Source organism: Lutra lutra, chromosome 18 (assembly GCF_902655055.1).
Source record: "Lutra lutra chromosome 18, mLutLut1.2, whole genome shotgun sequence".
Lineage (NCBI taxonomy): Eukaryota > Metazoa > Chordata > Mammalia > Carnivora > Mustelidae > Lutra > Lutra lutra.
The window spans coordinates 31447590-31471492 of record NC_062295.1 but is presented as its reverse complement, the minus strand read 5'-3'; the positions used below and the strand labels follow the sequence as shown (position 1 = coordinate 31471492).

At 55.7% G+C, this 23903-nt stretch overlaps 1 protein-coding gene across 1 annotated transcript in view; it reads right to left on the bottom strand.

Moving 5' to 3' along the window:
• The window catches only part of SRRM3 (serine/arginine repetitive matrix 3), a 53355-nt gene extending 30216 nt beyond the window's left edge, over nucleotides 1-23139 (bottom strand). Inside the window, exons 1-2 of the mRNA XM_047714458.1 lie at nucleotides 22992-23139; nucleotides 2152-2401 (exon numbers count right to left, since the gene is read on the bottom strand). Of these exons, the coding sequence (XP_047570414.1) occupies nucleotides 2152-2384 (233 nt within the window). The 5' untranslated portion in view covers nucleotides 2385-2401; nucleotides 22992-23139. The remainder of the gene's footprint in view (nucleotides 1-2151; nucleotides 2402-22991) is intronic.
• Between the last annotated feature and the right edge of the window lie 764 nt (nucleotides 23140-23903).

The window sequence follows — 23903 nt, the reverse complement described above, 5'->3', positions numbered from 1 at the left end:
CGGGGCTGGTGACTTGAGAGCTAGCTTTCCGGGGGACTCCTGTCTAAGGACCACCTGGAGTGAGGGCTTGGGTGGGGGAAAGGGAGTGACTGGAGACCTAGTGGGTGCCTCCCAGAGAGGCATGGGTCCTCGATGCCAGGGGACCGGCGTCAAAGACATGGCCAATGCCGTCTCCTTCTGCCTGAGGCTGTCCAAATCTGAGAATGACCCTTTTGTGTGCAGTGAGGGGCTGGGGGCTCCTGGAGGAGAAGGAGATTCAGCCAGGGGGAGGAGGCTTGAGGAGGGGACGGGTGCCATGAGAGGGGGCCTTCGGAGTTCCCTGAGAGGATGGGGCTTTGCAAGCAGGAGGGAGGGGGCTCAGGAAGGTGGTGGGGCTCCAGGAGGAGACGGGGGGGGGGGCAGTTTCCAAGAATATAGTATAGAAGGCTGGCCCTCTTCTGGCCCAGGCAGTCCTCCTGTTCCTTGACCATGCCCACCTGTTCACAATCCCTTCAAGGCCTGAGTCTCCCAACTTAGCAGGATTTGTAGGTTGAATTAAGGTCCTCAGCTTCTCCTCTTCCCACCCCCTACTTGACCCTGTCCCTAATGGATCTCATTTCTTCTGTCCATATCCACGGCTCATCAAACCTGGTTTCACTGCCAGCTGGAAGCCTCCTTACCTTCCACCTTCAGCTGCCTTCCATCCTTTTATCGCTCTCTGCAGGGACCCTCCCCATCCCCACCTGGTCCCCAGCTGGAGATGAAAACCAAGTCTACGTGCCCCAGGGGCCCTGCTTGGCCGCTACCCCCTGAGGACCCTGGATCCAGGCCCAGCCTTGGCTCTGCCTGCAGCCAATGACTGTCTCTGAGCCTCAGTGTCTTGCTGGGCTCTCTGGTGATGGCGAGCCATGTCTTGGCTGCCTCTTGGGGAGCAGGAGGCCTGGAATGGACAAAGAAGTGGTTTGGAAGCACTTTGGGGACACAGGCGTCTGCCCCCATGTGGCTTTGGGGCCCCAATGGACTGGGCATTTCTGATTTCTCAGCTCACGGACAGTGCAAGTCTGATGGGTGAGCCCTGCTCCCCGCTTTGACTCCCTTCGCAGCCAGTTCACTAGTTTCAAAATACTCAGGGCGGATGCAAAATGGAACGTTGGGGCACCGGCTTTCTTGGAGCTGCACAAAAGGGAACAGCTTTGTTCTGTTTCTTTGCCTCCAGCTCCACGTGCTAGGCCTGTCCTGTCTCCACTGGACTTTCGAGGCAAGTCCCTAAAAAGATCCTTACTGACTGATCAATGCACAAGCTCTGACGAACTCCTACTCATCCTTCAAGGCCCATTCAAACATCTTTTCTCAGAGTCTCTCCTCTGAGATCCTGAAGCACTTGGCCCTCTCCTGTCCCATCCCAGAACCATGATTCTAATCTGTTTTATGGTGGAGCTGGTTGTAAACATGCTTGTTTCTCTTCTGAAATGGGGAGGGGGAGGTGAGGGGTGGTCTTTGAGGAAGTGACTCCAGCCTGGCTTTGGGGCCCAACATTACCCAGCGCAGTGACTGGCACTCTTGCGTGTCTCTGTGACTGGTTCTGAACTGCACAGATAAAACGGAAGCTTCCAGATGTGGCTGCTGGCCGGGACTCCTCTGCTGAAACCACAGACAGCCTCCGCGGGACCCCTACCCCCACCCCCAGTCAGGGCCCACTGTGCTCTCGTGCCTGGCTGCCGCACCTGCTTGCCAGAGTCCGGGAAGCTCGATAGAGCCATTTTAAGTATAAATTTTTTAAAAAATTATTTTTATTAATATATGATCTCTCTGATAGAGCCGTTTTAGAGAGGCGCAAACTGAGACCTTGACATGTCATGGATGTTTCATTACTTCTCTCCGCTCCCCCCCTCCCCATTCCTCCCTGGGACTGGATGTTTCGGGAAGACATGGACTGGGTCTCCCTGGCGTCAGTGAATCTGAGCCTAGTTCAGAGCTCGCCCTAGAGCAGGCGTTCAAGACAGCTTATTGGTTGAATGAGCTAATAAACTAAACGCAGTTCCTCTGGCCTGGCAAGGGCCCCACCCCGGCCCGGCCTGACTGCCGGGTTTCCAGCCCCTCCCGCCCCGCCCCGGCCGGCCCCGCCCACCCCGCCTCCGCCTCGGGCCCCGGCCCCGCCCCCACCCCGCTCACCCTTGCTCCTCCATCATCTCCTGCAGCTCCATGCACTTGAGCTCCACGCGCCGCTTGCGCTCGTGGTCCAGGATCTCGCGGTGCGCGCGCTTCACCAGGCCCGGCTCGGCGGCGCGCAACTCCTCCTCCGTCCGCGGCCAGGCCCCCGAGGAGGCGCCGGGCTGCGGGAAGCCGTTCGCCGCGTCCGGTGGGGAGGGCATGCTGGCCGCCCCGTTGTTGACCGTGGAGGACATGGCAGCTGGCCTCGGCCCTGCGAGACAGACACAGACACCAGGCGGTGGTCACTTCTCGGCCACCTGCTAAGCTCCTGTGCGCGCGGGTTAATCCTGGAGATTTAAAGGCCCACTCATGGCTCTAATCCGCTTCCCCTCATGCTGCAGAAGGCCGGGGTGGACATCAGGTTAGCACCTTTGGGTCACACCTCAGGGCATTGGCGGAGGGGGGTGGGGATTGGACACCAGGCTTTCCCATCTGCAAAGTGGGTGGATGCTGGACCAGAAGGCCTCCAAGGGCCTCGAGCTTGGGATAGTCCTCTCCAGGGACCTAGTAACCACCCAGGCAAAGCATTCTTCCTTGTACCAGTTCCTGGGTCCCTGCTTGCACACCTGCTTGTAACTTGCCCCAGGCAACCACATCGGTCTCTGGGAAAATTTATTAGTTGTCTTTTTTTTTTTTTTTTCAGTTTATTTATTTAAGTAATCTACACCCAAGGTGGGGCTCAAACTCACAACCCTGAGATTAAGAGTTTCGTCCTCTCCAGCTGAGCCAGCCGGGTGCCCCAGGTGAAATCTGTTAGTTTTGTTTTTCCTTCAGTCTCAGTTAAACCTGCTCACACCCTGGGGTCACAGGCTGCAGGGCTCCCAGGGCAGCCCTGCAGGAGCCGGGGAGACTCAGTCCTGACTGCAGTCCCACCACCTATGCCGTTTTCAGTCGATCTGGCCAACTTCTCCCCAACTTTCCAGGTGTGGGCCAGATCCAGAGGGAAGCCCACAGGTCTGTCCCCTCCTTTGTTCTGGAAACACTGCTCCTGCAGATGTGACCAAAATGGCACTGACATGAGCTTCTATGACTGCCGCATCCTCCTGCAGGCTCAGACTGATGTGGGAGTCAGCCCAGCCCAGAAGGTAGGCGGCTCTGGCTTCACACTAGGGCTCAGAGTAGCGTATGCACACGCACCCGTGCAAGCACACTCATGTGCACCGACAGGACTATCTGGACAGAGGGGGGCACCTCCAGCTATTTCCACTTCCTTTCTCCTAGGCTCCAGCTAGTTGCTAAGCAACAGGGAGGCCTCCTTCCCAGGGAGTGGGATGGGAGAGAGGCAAGAGTGGAGGGAGGTGGGAAGAAGGGATTGGGCATGTCTGGACATCCCGGATGGGGCCTTTCCTGCAACACATGCTCACCAAGCCCCACACAGAGCTCTGGGAGCACTGTTCTCCACCTGCCTTGACCATGGTGCTTGGCCGTGGGTGACCTTCTGGCTGTTGGTCTCCTGCACCAGGGAGCTTGGAGACCCCTCTTGCCCTGGCCCACTACCTGTCACCAAGTTTGGTTCCCTAGCCCCTCTTCTCGACATTGCTTCTATGACTGTCACCAGCAAAATCCAAGCCCCTCACTCTGCTCCTCTGCCTCCCATATCCTGGCTCCCCCCCCCCCCCGCCCTCCATCCTGCGTCCACCTTCACCATCAGTAACCTGAGAGTCAGTCCAGGAGCACACCAGACTGTGTCATGCCCTAATAGCCTCTAGTGGCTTCCCGTCGCTTAAAGTCAGACACAGCCGCCTTCTGGTCTCGCTGTAACCACACTCCCACTGCCACAGATTCTCCCTCTCTCTGGTGTCCAGGCTTCTCCACTTGGTGCTCCCTTCCCCTGGGACACCTTTTTGACTCCTTTGTGTCCTCAGAGTCACTGCTCATAGGATCATTACCTTCTCGAAGGCTTCCCTTATCCCTCTAGCTGGTGCTACCCAGCCAGAGCTCCTGCCACTCACTGTTGGCCCCAAGGGCTCACAGGTCTGCCTCTTCCACTCCCTCCAGCACAAAGGGCTGCCTAGCTTTAACTCCTAGTGCCAGTGACATGCCTGAGTGAGCAGGGGGAGCTCGATGCACTTGCGTGGAACCAATAGAAGACAGTTACAGTGGGAGGTGGGATTGAGGAATACTGGGCAGAGTCCTCAACAGGGTCCGAGACCTCTTCACATTTTGCCTTATGCTATCTGGCAACTTCCTCTCTTGCTACGCTTCATGGTGCAACCAACATCCAGCCCCTCAGCCTTGGTCATCTGTCCCCAGACATGCACTCTCAATCCTTTGGGCCCTTGCCCATAGAGTTCCCCAGTGCTGGAATTCCATTTCCTCTCTTTTCGACTGGGGAGCTTCTGCTCATCCTTCAGGGTCCAGCCCAACTGTCACCTCCTCTGGGAAGCTGTCCAGGCTTCTCAGGAAGAATGAGCCATTATCTATTCCTGCTATTTGGGCTCCAGCTTTTGTCCTCACCTCTTTAGATCCTGAAGTTCAACTTGTTTGCATCTGACCCCGCCTCCTGAACCATGAGCCCTTTGAGGAGGGGATCCCTTCATTCTGGCTCCCCAGAGCCTACCCAGCCCCGGGCAATGGTAGAGGCCTCTGGAGGGTATAGGGGAGCCCAAAGAGCCAGGCTCTGAGCCATGCTGCTGGGCATGCTTCCCCTCTGACATGGGCGAGGCTCCCCAGTCTAGAAGTTGGCCCGAGCTCCTCGAGGGCAGGGGAGAGGGGAAGATGGTGGCGGCAGTTCTGAGCACACTCGGATCTCCAGACAGCCCCCGCCCCTGCCCCCAGCAGTTCTGTTCCCAGCTCTAGCGGAACACCTGGCTAAGATTGCCAGACAGCTGAGGGCTATCCTTCAGGAATGGCTCTAAGAAGGAAAAGAAAGGGTACATGGGTGCGGGGGCAGGGGTAATCTGGATTTCCACTGGGACAGATGGCGGATTCTGCCAACTTCACTGGGTGTGTTGCAGGCGGTCACCAGGCAGGAATCAGAGGTAGGTCATTGAGAGACGACCCCTGAACACCGAGAGGAGGGGCCGGGCCCCTCAGAACAGTCCCTGCATATGCAGCCCACTTCCTTCCAAGCTGTAGGTGCTGGGGCAGCAGACCAGGGAGTTACTGCGGGCACAAGGTCTCTCTGAGAGGCATCTGACCTTATCTTTTATGGAATCCCTGTGAAATTGCATAAGGAGAGAGACCGATCGCGGTTATTGGAACGAGTATTCTGCACTGTTGTAATTGGTGGATAGACTGACCTGTGCTCCAAGGGAGCCGATTCATGGGTTGGTATCACATTAGATGGAACATGTTTAGTGGAGGGCCACAGGGCTCTGTCTTCACCTATGTCTGATCTGATATGTTCGCCATTGACTGGATGGAACATTGATAATCTGATGATCGGATTCATTGATGACAGCACCTGGGGAGCCTCATAAATTGAGTCATTTTCTTTTTTTTTCCTTTTTTTTAAAAAAAAATATTTATTTATTTGACAGAGATCACAAGTAGGCAGAGAGGCAGGCAGAGAGAGAGGGGGAAGCAGGCTCCCTGCCAAGCAGAAAGCCCTATTCGGGGCTTGATCCCAGGTCCCTGGGATCATGACCTGAGCTGAAGGCAGAGGCTTTAACCCACTGAGCCACCCAGGTGCCCCTAGAGTCATTTTCTAAAAGGACTCACTAGACTGGACAGATGGAAGACATTAAAGAAGGTGGAACAGGACAGAGAAAATTCCCTCACTCTGAAGCCAGATCCCAAGCGAACTTTCTAAAATTGGAATAGGATAGACATGATTTAGACACAGCATATTTAGGAAGGATTTAGGGGTCTTCAATGGTCACAGACCCGATCTGAGTCAATACTATCCTGTGGCTGCCAAAAGTGCTTGTTATCTTAGGCTGCATCAACAAAGACATGATGTCTAGAATGGGGAGGTGATAAGAAATATACAGGTGGTCAGAATCCCTATCTTCAAATACTTGAAGGATTATAGAGGATTTAGGCCAAACCTGGCTGAATCTGTGGGGAAGCTTGTTAGGATCAGATAAGGTTGGGAAGCCTGGGTGATTCAGTCTGTCAAGTGTCCAACTCTTGATTTTGGCTCAGGTCGTGATCTCAGGGTCCTGAGATCAAGCCCCACAATAGGCTCTGTGCTGAGCTTGGAGCCTTCTTAAGATTCTCTCTCTCCCTCTCCCCTTCCCCCTTGCACGTTAGTCCACACTCTCTCTAAGAAAAAGAAAAAGAATTAGGTGGGGTTGCCAGATTTGGCAAATAAAAAATACTAGGGAAGGGAGCCTGGGCGGCTCAGTTGGTTAAGTGTCTGCCTTTGGCTCAAGTCATGATCCCAGGGTCTTGGGATTGAACCCCACATGGGAGTCTCTGCTCAGCGGGGAGCCTGCTTCTCCTTTTCCCTCTGCCTCTCCACCCTGCTTGTGCGTGCTCTCTCTCTCTCTCTCTCTCAAATAAATAAATAAATAAATAAATAAATAAATAAAAGTCTTTAAGAAAAATACTAAGATGCAAGTTAAATTAAATTTGAATTTCATGAATTTCATATTTGGGGCATACTTATAAAAAATATATCATTGTTTATTTGAAACTCAAATTAAACCGGGTATCTTATAGTTTCTAGGTCAGTCCTGCCTGGGACCCACCCCAGACCTACTGAACCCGAGTCTCTTGGGGATCGTTCATGTCTCCTGAGTGATTCTGATACAGACTCTCTCTGGACCAGCCGTGGGGCGCTGGTGTCTGGAGCATCAGTTCTTCAGATTTTAATCTGCATCAGAGTCACCCAGAGGGTTTGTTAAAACACAGCTTCGGAGTTTCTGATTCAGTAGATCTGGGGTGGTGTCTGAGAATTTGCATTTGCAACACGTTCCCAAGTGCCCTTGATTCTGCCTGTCCCCCGTCACACTGAGAAGAGGAAGGACTTGGGCAATCTGGGCTGTTCCAGAAGAAAGCCAGGACTCCTGCAGGGAAGTCAGCTAGAGCGGACTTCAACTAAGCCCAAGCCAGGATTTTTTTTTTCCCCCTTAGCAATCAAACCTTTAAGAAAAAAACTAAGCAGTTCAGTTCATCCTAATATAAGCGAGCTCCCCATCACAGGAATGTTGGAACAGGAGGTAGACATCTTATCTGCTTGACAAACACCCACCCAGCATCTACTCAGGCCAGATCCTATGAAAGGCTGGGCATTTGGAGATGAACATGACCCTATCCTGGCCATCTGGGAGCTCATGGACCAGTTTGGGAGACCAGATGGGTGGTGCAGCCGTTTCCTGGGAACATGGAGGGCAAATTGGGGGTGCACTGAGAGCGAGGAGCTTGTGGGGTCAAGCAGGCAGGTGTGGAACCAGAGCCCCAACTCTCACCCTGACTCTAATACGATAAGGTCCTTGGGGACAAATACATTGAGTCTCTTTGGGGATACAGTAGGAAATGCGGATTGGCTGTGAGACCCTGAGAAAGTCACTCCCCCTCTCTGGACCCTTCCCCCCCACCCCCCACCCCCCACCCCCCACAGGTCAATGAAAACTGTAGACTCAAAGATCCTGCAGATGCTTTCCCCCTCTGGAAATCTAGGTTAATACTAACGCCTGTGTATACTACCAGACCTCCAGCCCAGTCCCTTCCTGCTGATGTGGTCAGTGGCCAGAGCCGCACCAGCCACCCCCAGAGCTCAGCCCTGAGGCTGTCCTCAGCATGGGCTCAGGTCCCAAGGGCAAGCCCAGATGCAGGGCCAGCCACACGCATGTGCACGTTAAGAATCTGGCTGACGGGCTGACGGGGAGCATCTCCTCTCCTGCTGGCCAGGAAGCGGTTCAAGGGCCAGAGCCCTGACTTCCAAGGCTTGTGGCTGATTCCCTGGGCTGGCCTCCATCCCCCAGACCCCAGCTGGGCTCCCCTGAGCTGCCCTGCTTGAGAACAGGATGGAACGCAGTCTGGATGCGGGTACCTTCAAGTCCAGCTCTGCTGGGAGAGATTAATGGAAGGTGAGACAGCCCATCCATATGGCAGTGTCCAGTCTGCTGACAGGCTCGGGTGCAGCTAAGGAACTCATCACTCAGCTCAGGGCTCAGAAGGGGAGGATGCTCAGGGCCTGGCCAGGTCTGGGAGAGAAGGCAGTGGACCACATATGCGTCCGACGGGGGAGAGTGGGACAGGTCCCCGGGAGCCCCGGTTTGATGGGAAGACAAGGAGGCTTCGGAAGGAACTCATGAGCTGAGTGACCTTGGTCACATGACTAAAACTCTGTGTCTCAGTTTCCTTGCCTGTAAGATGGAACTAATAATAGCATCCTCCCTCTGGGTTTGTTGTAAAGGACTAACCCCTGGGAAATGCTATCGGGGTGCCTGGCATGCAATGAGCATCTCATAGGTAGTACTCGTCATCACTATCGTTGCTTGTTGGGGCGACTGTCCTCTTCTGGACACGGGGTTTGAGGAACCCCTACATGTCCTGGTGAAGATGCCGAGGGAGCCTTATATCAGGTCTGGCACTGGGGAGGAGGCTATGACCTGGGCCTCACTTGGGAGTTGTCATTATATTGGGAAGACTGAAACCCAAGAGTGGACCAGGTAGTCGACTGGGGAGGGGAGGAGAGGGCAGAGGTTGGCTGGGGCAGGGCAGTGGGCACCATTCCGAGGAGTTTGCTGGACTGACCTCAGCCACTTTCCCTTCCCTCCCTGCAGGCCACTCCCCTCCCCCACCTCAGCCTCCAGCACTGGGGCACCCCCAAGGCAGGCACCCCAGGGTCCCCTCTGCTCCCTAGAGAACAGCACCCTTCTGTTGGGGGCTCCTTCACCTGTCCTTGCCAGCGAGAGGCCCACCTCCCCAGATATAGTGCCGGGACTCGGGGCCACCACCCCCTCAAGGTACAGATTTCCATGGCTTCCAGCAAGCCCTGGATCCATGGTCACTCAATTTAATCACTATCCTGCCACTAAGGTCCTTCTGTCTCCCACTGGCCCAAGACGAGGATGGGGAGTAGACAAGGAGCACTGGACTCGGAACCAGAAGACTTGGGCTTGAATTCCAATTCTACCACTTCTGTCTGGGTGACTAGGGGAAATCCTTAAATCTCCCTAAGGCTCATTTTTCTCATCTGTAAAACAGAGACGATACCCCCTACTTCATAATGTGGTGGGACGGTTCATTCTTTCCGTGACAAGCTTGCTATGAAGACAGATCCTGATGACCCTCCTTACCCCACCCTGTGCTGGGGGAACAAGAAACAGACCAGAGGGGTCTGTCTTTGTTTGCGAAGCTCTGAGAAGGCAACTCATCCAAGGATGAGTCTTGTCGGTGGAAGGGAGAGGGAGTGGAGGTGGGGGCACAGCACAGGCTGAGGGCAAAGGCCTGGCAGGGCCCAGGGACCTGGGACTAAGAGGCGCAGGGTGTGTGGGATGCACAGTGTCGTGAAGGTGAGATCTCTGAACAGAGGGTGAGCCCTCCCAGAGCAGGAGCCCAGTGTGTGGACAGGGGGTGGGCAGGGGCAGGCCTCCTGAGTTTCCCGGACAAAAAAGATTCTGATGTGGCCCATCAGAAATGTGATGGAACTTACAAACTCATAGGAAACCAGGTACTCAGGTTGGGAAACTAAGTCTGGATCTTTGTAAAAGTGAGTGTGCAACCATCCCCTCTGGGTCCAAGGAATCCGAGGATGCCCCTACCCCACTCCCGTCCCTGGCGCTGACATGTCCCCGCTCTGACATGTCCCCTGGAGCAGAAGGGGGAGGTTGCTCTCCTAGTACCCCTCCCCTCCCTGGGGGTCCCTTCTCCCAACCTCCAGGCCATAAGCATGAGCATGGGCAGAGGGGCAAAGTCATCAAGTAGTGGGTAGAACAAACTAGAAGCCTTCCCGTGCAACCTGTCCAAGAGGGTGGAGCTGGGGGCTAAGGGCCACTGGGTCATGGAACAGCCCCCTCAGCCCAAGGTTCCGGTCATTTGTGTCACAGCTGTTCACCAAGTGGCCACTCTGGGGTCCCCCAGAGGATAAGAGATCCAGGGGAAGATGCACTGATGTTGAGTGCTGGGATGAGGGATGTGGCAGAGACAGCAACTGAGTTGGGGTGTGTGTGGGGGAGCATAGCTGGGAGGTCTTCCTGGAGGCAAGATGTGAAAGCATAAGGAGGAGTTTATGGGACAACGAAGGGGAGGGAGGATGTCCTGGGCAGAATGTGGAGATGTGTGGGAGGAAGACTTGAAGAGGAAAGATGGGAGAGCGTGGGCTCGTGCCTTGAGCATGGCTGAGCACAGAGGGCCGGGGGACAGGGTGCTGGGGAACTGAGGAGCTAGGTCATACCCTGCAGGTAATGGGGAGCTAGTGAGGGCTGTTGAGCTGGGGAGGTCATGGTCAGGTTTGCATTTTGGAAAGATCTCTCTTGCTGCTCAGTGCCCTCGCTTTTAGGGGTCCCTGCCCTTTGGAGAGAGGTCTGACCCTAAGGGTCAGTCCAGCCCAGGCATAGACCTGCAAGTGGCTGTTCAAAGTCACTTACTATGTGCCCTAAACTGACTTTACTCTGGTGCTCAGTTTCCTCATCTGTAAAATGGGATTAATATAAATGCCTCCCCCGCTTAGGGGTGAAGTGATTAGCCCTCAAATTAAGGGTAGGTAGAAGTGTTAACTGCCAGTTTTACCCATAAACAATGCCAACCAGTCTAAACCATGACAGGCGGGAGTTAATCAGTAAGACCTGTAGATCAGTATAAATCAGAACAGATCAGGTAGATAAGTACCATTCCAGATCAGCACCAGCTTGCAAAGACCAGCAGGCCAGCACAGCGGCTGCTCACAGAAACCAACCCACACAGACCCCTTTACTGGTAAAAGACCCTGCAGCATGAGGCTGGGGGGTAAGGTATTCAGGCAGGCCGGCAATGAGAGGGTTAAGCAGAGTGCGCTCTCTCCCAGCCTTCTTGGAATCTCTTGGGAGGTGCTGGCACTGCTGTTTGTTACCCAACCCTCGGGAAGATGCTGCAGGGGGGAGGGAGAGCCGCAGAAAGCCTTCCTTTTAATTATTCAGCAGCCGGAGCTTCCTGCTGCCCCCGGAGGAGCCGGGAGGCAGGCTCTGGCCTGAGCCCCCCAGGGCTGGGTCTGGGGGGGTTGGAGGGAGGGCCGGTTCCAGGAGGGGCAGGCAGCCTGGCCCACGGGGGATGCTGACCCCACAGCTTGGGCTGCAGGGTCCCACTCCTGCCCCTGCAGGTCCAGCCTTACGGCCAGGCCCAGGAAGGCCCCCAGGCCCTGGGCGGGGCTTGGAGCTGTCCTCTGCCAACAGTCTGGGTCTGCTGTAGCATGGAAAGCGCAGGGCTGGCCAAGCTCCTAGAGCCAGGATGGGGTGTCCAGGGCAAGCAAGGGAAGGAGGACAAGCCCAATGTCCAGGGGAGAAAGCCCAGGCGGCTTAGCTGACACCTGGGTCCTGAACAACCTGTCGGGCCCCACTGTGTCTCAGACACATGGCACTCTAGAACACACCAGTCCCTGCCTTTGCCGCTCCCTCTGCCTGGAATGCCCTTTCCCTTCCATGTTTCCCTACAAGACACACGGTTCAAGCATCTCCTCCTCCGTGAAGATTTCCCTGACCTCCAGTGGCGGGTGCACCTCTGCTGTGCTCCCAGAGCCTTACCCTCGGGCTGCCACTCTCTGCCTTTACTTCTTTCTACTGTGACTTGTCCCTGGCCTAGTGGAGGCTCTCCGAGGGCAGTGGCTCCAAGGGCTCTCCAAGGGTAACATCCATCTTTGTGTCCCTCGTGCCCAGCACAGATCTTGGCACAACACAACCACATTGTGAACTTTACTTAAGCCATCTGTGAACCTTTGTTGAAATCCAGCCTGTGTTTGCGCTGACGGGGAGCTCACTACTTGCTTTTTACTACTTCCAGAGACGTCAGCAGGAAAGGTCCCTGGTTCCTGCTTCGGTGTGTCCAGACTTTGTGTGTCCGTTGGCATTTTTACACAGGTCCTATTGTCATATACTTGGTAAACCTTGGAGTTCTGCTTTGTCTTTGGGTAGAAAGGACTTGCTTGGCACCCAGGCTCTTGCCAATCAGCCCAGGGCCTCTGTCCCTGTTCCTGTTGGCTCTGATTTGGGGTCCCAGAGCAGAGATCTTGGGTGGCTGCTCCCTAAGGACAGGAGGCCTCAGCTGTCGGCTCCCCACAGAGGAGCTCACAGCAGAGGCAGTACAGCCCAGACGAGACCAGTACAGACCAGCGCAGCCCAGGACAGGCCACGAGAGCCTGAAGCCAGAGCTCAGACCAGACTCATCCACAGAGGCCGGGGGTGTGGAGAACCCACAGACCAAGGCAGACCAGCATTACAGACCAGTGGAAGAGAGCAGACCATGCAAACTGGTCATCGAAAATAATGCAGACGAGTTCAACCTGGAAAGCAGATCTGTACACACCAGTGCTGATCCCAAACAAACAAGTAGTCTTTTAGTCCCCCTTCCCTGCACTCCGCTGGAACAAAGGAACCCCGTCCCACCCAGCCCACTCTGCTTCTCTTCAGGGTCCCCTCTGGCCTTTGGATAGCAGATAGTGTCCCCCTGGCTGCCTGAGCTAGGATGGAGATTTGAGGTTCAGGGGCGGCGGGGGCGGGGGGCGGGCAGGAGGGGCAGTAACCTGAGAAAGAAGCTTTTTATGGCTGAGCTGTCACTGACAGCATGGGCTGCTAGGGAGTGATCTCTGTGTCCTGGGGAGGGTCCAAGCCAGATGTCCTTGGCGAGGCATCCTAGGGAGAGACACCTGTGTGCCAGGAGTCCGTATTCTCTGAGGCCTCTCCCTACCTGGCCTCTGGGGCTGAAGCTGCAGTGAAAGCAGCTGAGCCCGGGGGCCCACATCAGTTTCCATCACGCCCTTCCCCACCTTCTCCCTGTAAGGATCAGATCCCTCAGGCTCACACCTCTTGGAGCTGGACTGAGGAAGAGTAAGACGGGCCAGAAGCTGTAGGATCAGATCTCTTTTCCTTGTTGAGACTCAGTTTCCCCATCTGGACAAAGTGTCAGTGGCCTGGCTACTACTACTGGGGCCAGGGTAGCTCTGGGCTCTGAGTCTCTGGTGGTCTAAGACTTAGAAGAGTCAAAGTTGGTGGCGAGGGGCTGCCCTGGGAGCTCTCAGCAGGAAGGATGTGTGCGGGACAGATAGACAAGCCCCTTCCACCCACTGGGGCGGGTGACGGGAGAAGGCAGGGCAGCTGCCTCCACTGCCCACACAATCTCATTATGGAAAATTCCCTCTATTGACTCAGCTCTAATCAAGCAGCCTGCCCTGGGCATCCCCCCCCAGGTTTCTGCTGGGCCGGGTGAGATCAAAGACAGAGCCGGGCTGGGGGCTGGAGGCTCCTCTGCCTTTCCCATCGATCCAGATGCGCCTCCTGTTGCTAGGCAACCGCCTCCAGTCTCTTCTGGTCCTTCCTCCCCCAGGGGCCGCAGGATTGGGCAGTAAAGGGGGAGAGAGAGAGAGACCCCACGTTCATTCTCTAGGTCTTCCCTTACCGAGCTAGAGATCTCTGTCACCAAGGCCCTCCTCTTACCCGGGGAACACCCTTCCTATCCTGGCAGCTTGACCCTCCCCCAGAAACGGACCCCTTTTCTCCCCTCACATTTGTATTCATCTCCAGAGTACTCGAAATTCACACCTCCTGTGCTGCCCATACACACTCTGTCAGGGAGACAGGCCCTTCGATTCTGGAGAGGAGAAGAGACCCCACGGGGGTGTGTAGAAAAAGTCAAGGCTACCAACTTCCAGCCCAGCGTCGGGCTCCTAGATGTAGGAGCCATTTAAGCTTAAGAGAGTGGCTCTGAATTCACACTCCCAGTTTTGAGTGGGTTGGCGCTTTTTTTTTTTTTTCTTTTTCCAAAACGTAGGATGCATTTCATAGTAGTTTTTTTTTTCTTTTTTGTTTCAAGTGCTATAATTTAAAACTGTAAGTTGTGTTTTAAAACAGGCGTAAGAATGTACTGTGGGTTTTGGGGGCTGTAATTGACCAAATGCAAATCTGTTCACTTGATCACATTTTAATATTTTGCATATTTTATCTACCCTATACTGCTCATCTTTCCCTTTTTTTTTTCTTTAACCAAATATATGCATGCCATCCAGCAGTGATGTGCTGACCTACTTATATAATGGCTTGTTTAGGATTTTAAGGTCTCTCCCCGTTCTGAGGTCTTTACAGCCCTCAGGGATGGAAAGTATCTCCTTTTTTTTTTTTTTTTTTTTTTTTTTTAAAAAGATTTTATTTATTTATTTGACAGAGAGATCACAAGCAGGCAGAGAGGCAGGCAGAGAGAGAGGAGGAAGCAGGCTCCCCGCTGAGCAGAGAGCCCGATGCGGGGCTCGATCCCAGGACTCTGAGATCATGACCCGAGCCGAAGGCAGCGGCTTAACCCACTGAGCCACCCAGGCGCCCCGGAAAGTATCTCCTTTTCTCTCTGGTCTCTCATTAGACCTTTTCTTAATGCAACTAAGAGACAGGAAGAGGGATGTGTTTCCCAAAGTATGAAGAGCCAGAATTCGGGAGTTCAAGGGCCCAGCCCCCGAGAGCCACTGGGAGATGCACGGTCCCTGTGCAGCCGTCCAGGTGCCCTTGGTCCTGCCACTGCCTGCCACCTGCTCCCCCAGCTCTGCTGTACGGTGACAACTCCTCCCTGACTCCCCTGCACAGCCCCCATCACACACTTCAACTCTGAGAGGCACAGCTTTCCAGGGTCCTTGACAAATGGTAGCCAATTAATGTCAATTAATCTGATTAGCCTAAATAGTTAATTAAGCAGTTAATTAACAACATCATTGACAATAACCTATGGCTCCTGAGGGATTGTGGGTGGGAGGCAGGGATGGTGGGGGGCTCTCCTTGCTCTGGAAGGGATGAGTCCCTTAAGGTCAGACTGGGTGACTGGGCGGGGGCTGCTCTCTGAGTTTCCACCTTGCTCTGTCATCAGCCCCAGAATCTTCATCAGGGCCTCGTCTGACACCTTCCCCCCTCCTCCGCTGCCAACAAGCCCGCCCCTGGTCCCTGGCCAGGATTGAGAGGGTCTGATTTATGCTGGAGAGGCCACACCTCAGCACAATAGTAGAGGAGAGCTATTGTCTAGAAACCCATTCTGCCCTAAAATCCCAGACAGGCGTCCCTATCTCTGCTGCTACTACCCCCACTCCAGACTGTACCCCCTCAATGCCTCAACCCCTGTCAGGGCCATGGACTTCCCCAAGCTGGCCAAGCAGCCCTGGAGGGGAATCAGTGCCCTTAAGCCCATCCTACAGATGACTGCCCTGAACCCCTCCCAGAGGCCAGACCCTGTGTTTGCACTGGGGACCCACAACAGTGACTAACACAGGGTTTCTGCCCTCTAGGAGCTCCCAGTCTGTGGTGTCATCAAACGGTGAGGCCTCTTTTTTACTACCGTGTCTTAGCTGGGTGATGCTAGGGACGACGGCTCTGTGCCTCAGTATCCCCCTGCTGTGTGGCCTGAGTACCTCCTAGGATGTTGTGAGGGCTAATGAGTTTGTCCATGGGAAGCCCTTAGAGCAGGACCCAGCACATGGGAAATGGGGTGTTTACGGTGATTATAGAGGGAGCCAGAAGGGTAGATGACCAGCCAGGACAGAGTACAAGAGGGGCCGAGAAGGAAGTAGCATGGGACCCTTGGGGGCACACGGCGGGAGGAGAGCTTGGAACAAGGTATTGTTCAGAAAACACATGAGCAGAGGCTGAAATTCAAAGAGGTAGAGGAAGGGAGAAGAAGGGCATCCGGACAAAGACAACAGCACGGGCAGAGTGAGGAGGCACTGGTTCCCAACTCTGGCATGTATACTTGCCTGGGAGCTTTAAAAAAATGCAGATCCCATGGGGCGCCTGGGTGGCTCAGTGGGTTGAGCCTCTGCCTTCGGCTCAGGTCATGATCTCAGAGTCCTGGGATCGAGCCCAACATGGGGCTCTCTGCTCAGCGGAGAGCCTGCTTCCCCCTCTCTCTGCCTGCCTCTCTGCCTACTTGTGATCTCTCTCTCTGTCAAATAAATAAATAAAATATTAAAAAAAAATGCAGATCCCCAGGCTCCATACCGAATCCATCGTTATGGGTGAGCCCCAGGAATCTGCTTTTCATAGGCTATTCTGGAAACCCCGATGTAGCTACCCTGCACCTAGAGACCCATGGCTGCCGTGGATCTGGGTGTCCCAGGTCGGGAGGAGCTGAGCTGCAGTAGGAGAGGCCCTTGGCCACGTGACACATGTCGCAGGCCCCCAGTTCTCTCCATCTGTCCACATCATGCTTGCCCTTCGGGGGTGACCTTCCTGAAACAGCTCTGGCCATTTGCTCACCTGCTGGAAACATCCCTGGGTTTCTCCACTGCCCACAGGAGAAAGGCCAGACCCCACCCCCCACCCCCTGGACTGGCACTAAGACCCTTCATGAGGCCTCCCTCTTCAACCTGGTCCTCAGCCCCTGGGCCCAGACCCCGACTCTCCAGCCACACTATCCCCCAAGAGCTTGGTGTTTTCCCCCTGCACCTCTGCTCATGCTGTCCCCTCTGCCGGAAATACCTTCCCCTTTCCCTCCCCCTGGCAAACCTGTACTCCTATCAAGTCCATCTGCGAAGCCAGCTCCAAAGTCAGCTGGGCAAGCAAACTCCCCCACTGCCAGTGCCCCAGCTGTCCTTGGAACGCTCCCTCATTAACCCATATTCTGTCTCAAAACATTCACCAGTTTATGGGCCTCGCTACCCACTGGACGGACTGGCTGCTCTTCCCTTTCTCCAGTGCCTAGCACAGAATTTGGGGATGCCTATGGTAATTCAGCTGTTGAGTTCAGAAGAGCTGCTGAGCCAAAGTCTGATGTATGAATGAATGAGTGAATGAATGATCGTCTCTGCTTTCTGATACATGAGGAGCAGGGGACAGAGGGAGAGAGCATTTGGAGGCAGGGAAGAGAGGAATTCTGGGGACACTGATGGGTCACAGGGATCAATAAGCACGTGTCAGACTGGGCCAGACAGGGAGAGGGGACAGGGCTGCCTGGAGGCAGGACCAGCTGAGTGTTCCAGCTTCCTTCCCATCCCAGAAGTCCCCTCTGGTGCCCTCTTGGAAGAAGGGGTGGCTTGGCTCCTCTGCCAGTTCTGAAGCCTCCTCCCCCAGCCTGGGGTTCTCTGATTCTGAGGGCTGGACCAGTAGCCAAGGCTGGCCGCCCCCATCCTGCCCTGCCCCTGGCCCACAGGGGCTCTCCTACCTGCACGTACACCCTTGTCAGCTCTCCCAGCGTGTGTCTCCAGTGCATGTCCCCTTTGCGGTCACCTCCTCCCAACCCCCGGCCTGTTTGTCTTTGGTCTCTTTCTTTCCATCCCCACCCCAGCCCCCACCCGAATGCAACCAGAGTGGGCTTCCTAGAGTGCAGATCTGACTATTTCGTGACAATACTCCAAAGCCTTTTACGACTTCCATTGCTTTCCAAATAAATCCCCAGCTCTTACAGTGGTTCTTAAGATCCTTCCGGACCTGGCTGGGCCTATCCCTGCCCCCTGGGCTGCCCTCCACCTTCTACTCCCAGGTGTGCCCTGCGTGCCATGCCCACATTAGATCATTCCTTATCCTCTTAGCTCACCAGGACTTTTCATTCCTTTGTGCCCACGCTGTTCTCTGGAGTGTCATGCCCCTGCCTTCTCTGTCTGGCACCTTCCCTGTTGTTCTCGAAAGCCCAACTTCAATGCTCCCCTCCCAGAAGCCTCCTCTGGCTGCCCACAGTGGTAATCTCAGCCCGACCAGAACATCAGCTCTGTTCCTTCGTGCCTGCCTTTCCCACTAGTTTGGGCGCTCCTCAAGGTCATGGTTGGTGTCCGGTTCACCTGGGTCCTCAGCGCTCAGACTGGGACCAGAAAATAGGAGGCAGCCAGTAGATCTTGACCATGTGGTCTCACACTCAGAGGACTGCCATGTCTGGGGGTGGTGCCCTGGATTTAATCCTGGCCCAAGTCACTTCTCCTAGCACATCTGGAGGCAGGTATCCTTATGCCCATTGTACAGGGGAGGAAACAGACCTGAGTGTAGAGGTTGGGGCCCAAAGGAGATCAGAGCCCAGGAGACTGGTAATCGCCTGATTCCCCATTCTGAGCTTTCTTCTGAGGTCTTGTTGGATCCAAGGGGATGTATGACCCTCACATGCTCCTTCTCCCCCAGCAGCTTTGGTCCTCCCCTCCTCCATCCCTGGTTGACTGTCACAGGGCCCAAAGCCATCTCTCCAAAGGAAACCCTCCCTCCCCCCCGCCAGAAGACCTGAAATGTGTGCCCCACCCAAGAAGGGAGGGCTGGGGTAGGGGGCAAGGTTCTCCTCCCAGCTCTCACGGGCTCCCTTGGGAAGCAGCTCCAGCCTTCAAATAGCCATTGAAAGCAAGCTTTTTGAAAAATCTTTAAAGACATCAGAGAATTCTCATGATAGAGTGAAAAATAGAATGCCGGCTTCCCCCAACAGTGTGTTCCCAGTCATTTAACTCCATGTCACTATGAACACACGGACAAAATCCTGGAGGCACCATCCCCGGTGTTCACAGTGGCTCTCTCTGGGCAGTGGGACTACAGATGAGCTTTATTTTCTCCTTGGCTTCTCTATTTTCTCAAGTCTTGTATAAGGAAGATGTGCCATTCTCCGAATCACAAGAATTCAGTGAAACTTGCTTTTTACTGGTCTCCAACCCGGGGAGTTTTGGGGGTGGTGGTGGGGATGGAGCTCAGTACGGGAGGGGTCTCAGAGCCACAGGCCCTACTCGAAGCTAGAAATAAAATAGGTAGGCCAAGAGCTCCCCGGCTCAGGAAGCTGCCTGCTCCCCAGGGTCCGGTTCACTGGGCCCAGACCCCCTTGTAGGCCTCAAAGACCCCAGCAGGATGCTAAGGGAACTGTGGCCCCGCTTGCCAGCTTCTTCTGGAAGAGCAGCCTCTGCAACGGGTGGGAGGCCAGGGAGGGGCTGGCAGGAGGCTGAGGCCAGGCTGGACGCCTGGGAGGCAGTGCTGCAGGTGGATGGGCTGGTAGCGTTTGGCTGGGGGTAGGGGTGACCCTGGGGCCGGGGGCTGCTCTGCGCTAAGGCACAGATGACCACTGTGGCCTTCCCCCGCCCCCCCAGGCCAAGAGAATCAGCTTGGGCAGCCTGGACCTGCTCGCCTGCCCTGGCCCCCTAAGGGCTCCCTCCTGCCCCCCGTTCTGGATGGCATGGAGTCAACAGGGCTTGGCCTCTGGGAATGGAGCTGTCCCCCTCCTGTGCCCAGAAGAAGGTGAAGGAGCAGAACCCAGAGTCGTCGGCAGGCCCTGAGCCACAGTGAGAACTAGGCTGGGGCAGCCTGGGGTCTGTAACGGTTGGTGATGAGCCCCTCCCCATCATAATCCCTCTGCTCATCCCTCACTGACCCTTCTCCCCCCTCACAGAGCAGCCCACCCCCCCTTCCTCTCTGAACCCACCCTCAATGAGTGCCCTCTCTGATCCTTCCACCTCTGTGAGCCCCCCACCTTTCCACACCTAACACCGGTGGGTGTTAGAATTGAGAAGGAATGTTCTTGTCTGACCTCCTCTCCCCGCTCAGACTGGACTCCCCAGACCAGCTCACGCCCTCTCCGTGGCCCTGCACCGACTTTTCAGAGCAACAGCTGCAAAACCCTTCCCTCTCACCCAGACACCACAAGTAAGCCTCAACTACCTCACCCCTGCCGCTTCCCTGGGTTTGGGACCTGTGCACTTGTGTCCTGGGAGCCTCCTGGAGTTTGGTGAACAACTCGGGGAGGGCATCTTCAAAGTGTCCCTGTAAGTCACCTCCGATCCTGGGCCAGGACGGTTAAATCCTGGCTCAAAGAGAGAACCTGGGGTCTCCACGTAAGCCACTGGGCCTCTCCAAGTCATATTCTCCCCCTTTAGCTAAGACCCCAAGATTGCAGATGAGAGGAACTGGTGAATTTTAAATCTCAGCTTCAACTAGTAACTCAAACTCTGAAACACCTGGAGGTGACTTCTACCTCTGCCCATAGCACCACAGGCTTCCCGACATCCAGATTTACAGAGCAGAGAGATCTTAAAATAGTGCTGCTGGCAGGGCTTTCAGGGGTCATCCAGTCAAACCCCATCATTTTATGGCTGAGGACACTGAGGCCCAGAGACAGGAAGGGACCTGCTCAAGGTCACACAAGGAACCAGGGGCAGAGATGGGCGCAGAAAGAAGGTCCTTGGACTCCTGTCCCAGAGCCCTTCAGCTACCTCTCCTTCCCGCCTCCTCCCACCTTGCGCTGGCCCACTGTGCCCTGGCTGACCGTCACCCAGGAGAGCCTAGGGAATTGAGGACAGAGTGATGTTGTGGAAGCCACACTGGGCCCCTGCGGCAGTGGGTGTGGGTTGCACCGAGACCTTGCTCTGTGACCTTGGGAAAGTCACATCGCTTCCAGGCCCTGTTTTGCTCCTCTGTGAAAGGGAGCAAAAACACCTTTGATACCAGGTTTTGGGAGGGTGAAATGAGGTCATGTATGTGAAGTGACAGGTGCATGGCTGGGCCTCGGAGGGGGTGAGGGAGTTAAGGAAGAGAGGGTGGGCTCCCTCATCTCCTCAACAGAGCTCCCGATGGCTGCTGGGACAGGAGGAGCCTTGGGGACAGTAAGAAGTGGGCAGAGGAAGAGTAAAGTCAGTAGGGGAGGCTGACCCCAGCAGTGCTGGCAGTGGCTTGTGACCATGGCCCCGTCTCGGGGTGGGGGCTATCCGCTCAGAAAGGAACAGCCAGTCTCTGGCTTGCTGAGGTCAACAAGAGGCTGGCAGGCAGAGGATGTGAAAAGTGGGCATGGCAGTGAGCAGATGGGCCTGCCAGACCCAGAGTCCCGCTCTGGCAGGCATGACAGCAGCAGGGGTGGGTTGTGCTGGGGGCACCTAGCTGGCCAGTTCAAAGCACGTTCCACCTCCAAATATCCCAGTGACCTTGGGGGAGTCAGCTCCCCACTGCGCTGCACACTCTCACTCATAGTCTCAGGCTCCTCACCTGGAAAGCCGGCATCCCGAATCAAGAAACTAGCATTTAACTGGGCCTTGCTATCAAGGGGTTGGGACAGGTCATCAGCTGCACTTCTGCCCCAGAGAAGACGGCTTGGGTGGCTTTGTGACCTTGGGGAAGATACTCCAGTCTCATTTCTCAGCTGCAAAATAGGGACAACGGTGCCTTCCTTGGGAAGCTTTTGTGAGGACTGACTGAGTCATCTGTAACCCTGTGCCTAGCACGGAGCCTGGTACCAGGCTCCGGGCCAAAGTCAACCTCCTCTGGGAAGACACAGACGTGCTTCAAACAGTGCTGAAAACTTTCCCACCTTTACCCAGCTCCTCCTGAAGAAATTCTTACTTGCCTTTCATCGACTAACATTTGCCCAGCATTTTCCAGCCCCAAAGTCATCTCCCTTCTATTATCTGGATTATGTCTTGGACCAGCAAAGTAGATGCTGTTAACGTGACACCTGTTTTACAAATCGGGAAACAGGTTCAGAAAGGAGAAGTAGCTTACCTGAAGTCATGCAGCTGAGATCTGAACCCATCTCTCAGACTTCAGAGTCTGTGACACCCTACCTACTTGCCCCCACCTCTTAAAATCCAATCAAATCTTTATTCACCCTTCAAGAATTCCTCCTCCACCCCTCACAGGAGAGTGGGATGGGGCATAAAGTTAAGAAACCCCAAAGCTGGTAATGTGTGGGAGCAAGTTCCTAGCCAGCTTGGTCCTATTTCTGGCTGGGGTAGAATTTTGTGCCTGCCGGGGCCACGACCTTAAGATGCACAAAGAAATTCTCCAGTCCCTGCCCTGCTCTGTCTAAGTTCCTGCCTTTTCTCTTGACACAGGACCAAAGGCCAGCCCAGGCCCTCTGATGCCAGAAGTGGGTGAGTGAGTGAGGTCTTAGGGGAGTGAGAAGTCGTGGCTGGGCTAGAGCATGGGCACTGGAGTAGCAGGCTAGGCCTGGGTGCCCTTCTCTTGCTTCCCACCGAACCCATGCCCACGATGGACGTGTTGCCAGGAGCAGGAACTGCAGGAGGCTTCAACACTGCCCTGGCAGGAGCCCTGGGAGGGAGGGGGAGGAGGCTGCAAGGCAGAGGCTGCGTCTCTTCTCTCATCTCTCCTTTTGACCAGGAATTTGCTCTGAGCTTGGGCCCACTCTGAGCTTCCGAAACTCTCCCTGGGCGTTTGGGGAGGCCACAGAGCACCCCCTGAAACTCCTTGTGATTATTTTCTCTTCTGTGCCCTCCATCCTCTTTCCAGTGTGAGAGTAAATGCCATCCTGTGTGAGACCCAGTTCTCGTTGCCAGGCCTGCCTCCCTAGGGGCATTTGGGCAGCTAGGAAAGGGGCCAGCCTGTCCCCTGTGCTGCCACCCTCTGCTGGACAGAAGCCCAGCATTCAGGTGGGGACTTGCTCCTCCACCCCTCCCAGGGACCAGCATCTCCATGGGGTCCCTGCATTGATCTCTCCCTCCCCTAGGGAGCAGGTCCTTCTCTTCATTTGGGGGGAGGGCAATTGGACTGCAGTTGGGGGCCTCCCTAGCATCCTCGTGGGACAGGCCATGGTCATTTATGCCCAGGGGAGTCCTGCCCATGACCCCGCAGTGTTCCCACTTTCTCCATTCCGCTCAGTGAAATGAACAATGTTCCTTATCTCTGTTTCCCAGTGCCTCGCACCCCGGATCAAACACTCTTGCAGTCCCCCAACCCCTCCCCTCTGCTCTGGGGCCTGCGGACTCTTGAGCCCCTGTCCAACTGTGGAGGCCCGAGGTTCAACCCAGCCCCAGCCCCTCTGGGAAGTGCCCCCGCCCCACTAGGGGCTCTCACCTCCCCGCTGATCGCCGCGCTCCGCCTGGTGCTGAAACCAGGCCCTCCGGTCCCGCTAGTCCCGGCTTCTTCCTCCGCTCGGCTCGGCAGCGCAGCTCCGCGGCCCCCGCGGCCCCCGCGGCCCCGCGCCCTCGGTCTCCCCGCGTACGCCGCCACCGCCGCCGCCGCCGCCGCTGCCGCCGATTGCTGAAATGCTGGACAGCGCACCACCATGGAGGTGGCCTCCCTGCCCGTCCGCCGGCCAGAGAGGCCCGGCCCCCACAGCGCCTCCCGCAGGCCCGGAGGAACGGGGCGTCGGGCAAGGACTCGCCACCGCAGCGACATCAGTTCCACTCCCCGCGGGTGGGAGCACACCAGCTCCCGGGGGCGCCCCGGGCCAGGGAGGTTATTAATTTGGAACTGGAAGCAGAACTCTCTAGTCTGAGTTCTCGCCAGGACACTGACTGCGCCGCTGGTGTCTAATAGGGCCCTGGAATCCAATGGGCGACCCCCCAGGAACCCCCTGTTATCATGCATCCTGCATCCCGGTAGCTGCTAACCAAGGCTGAGAGGGGCGGGGGAGGGCCATCCTAACTGGGAGAGGAATTTGGGAATGGAACCTCTGGACCTTCGGTGGTGCTTGGTTGGGCGTCTGGAGTCGTGAGTTCAAGACACCCTTTGGTTCCTCTTTTCGTGACTTTGGGTGGCCTGTCGGTCCTGCAGCTTCCACCTTCCTTTCCTTGGCCGAACAGCGATCGGGCCGAGTGCGGGGGAATTCAGGGGTAGGGCAGGCTCCTGAAGAGGCTTTGGAAGCCCAGAAACCTTTCTCTAGTGGAAGCCAGGAACGTGAGGTCTTTGTGGGGTTGGGGGTGGGGCCACTAGTGGTATCCCCATAGAAGCTTCCTGTCCCAAGGAACAGGGCTGCAAGTGCCA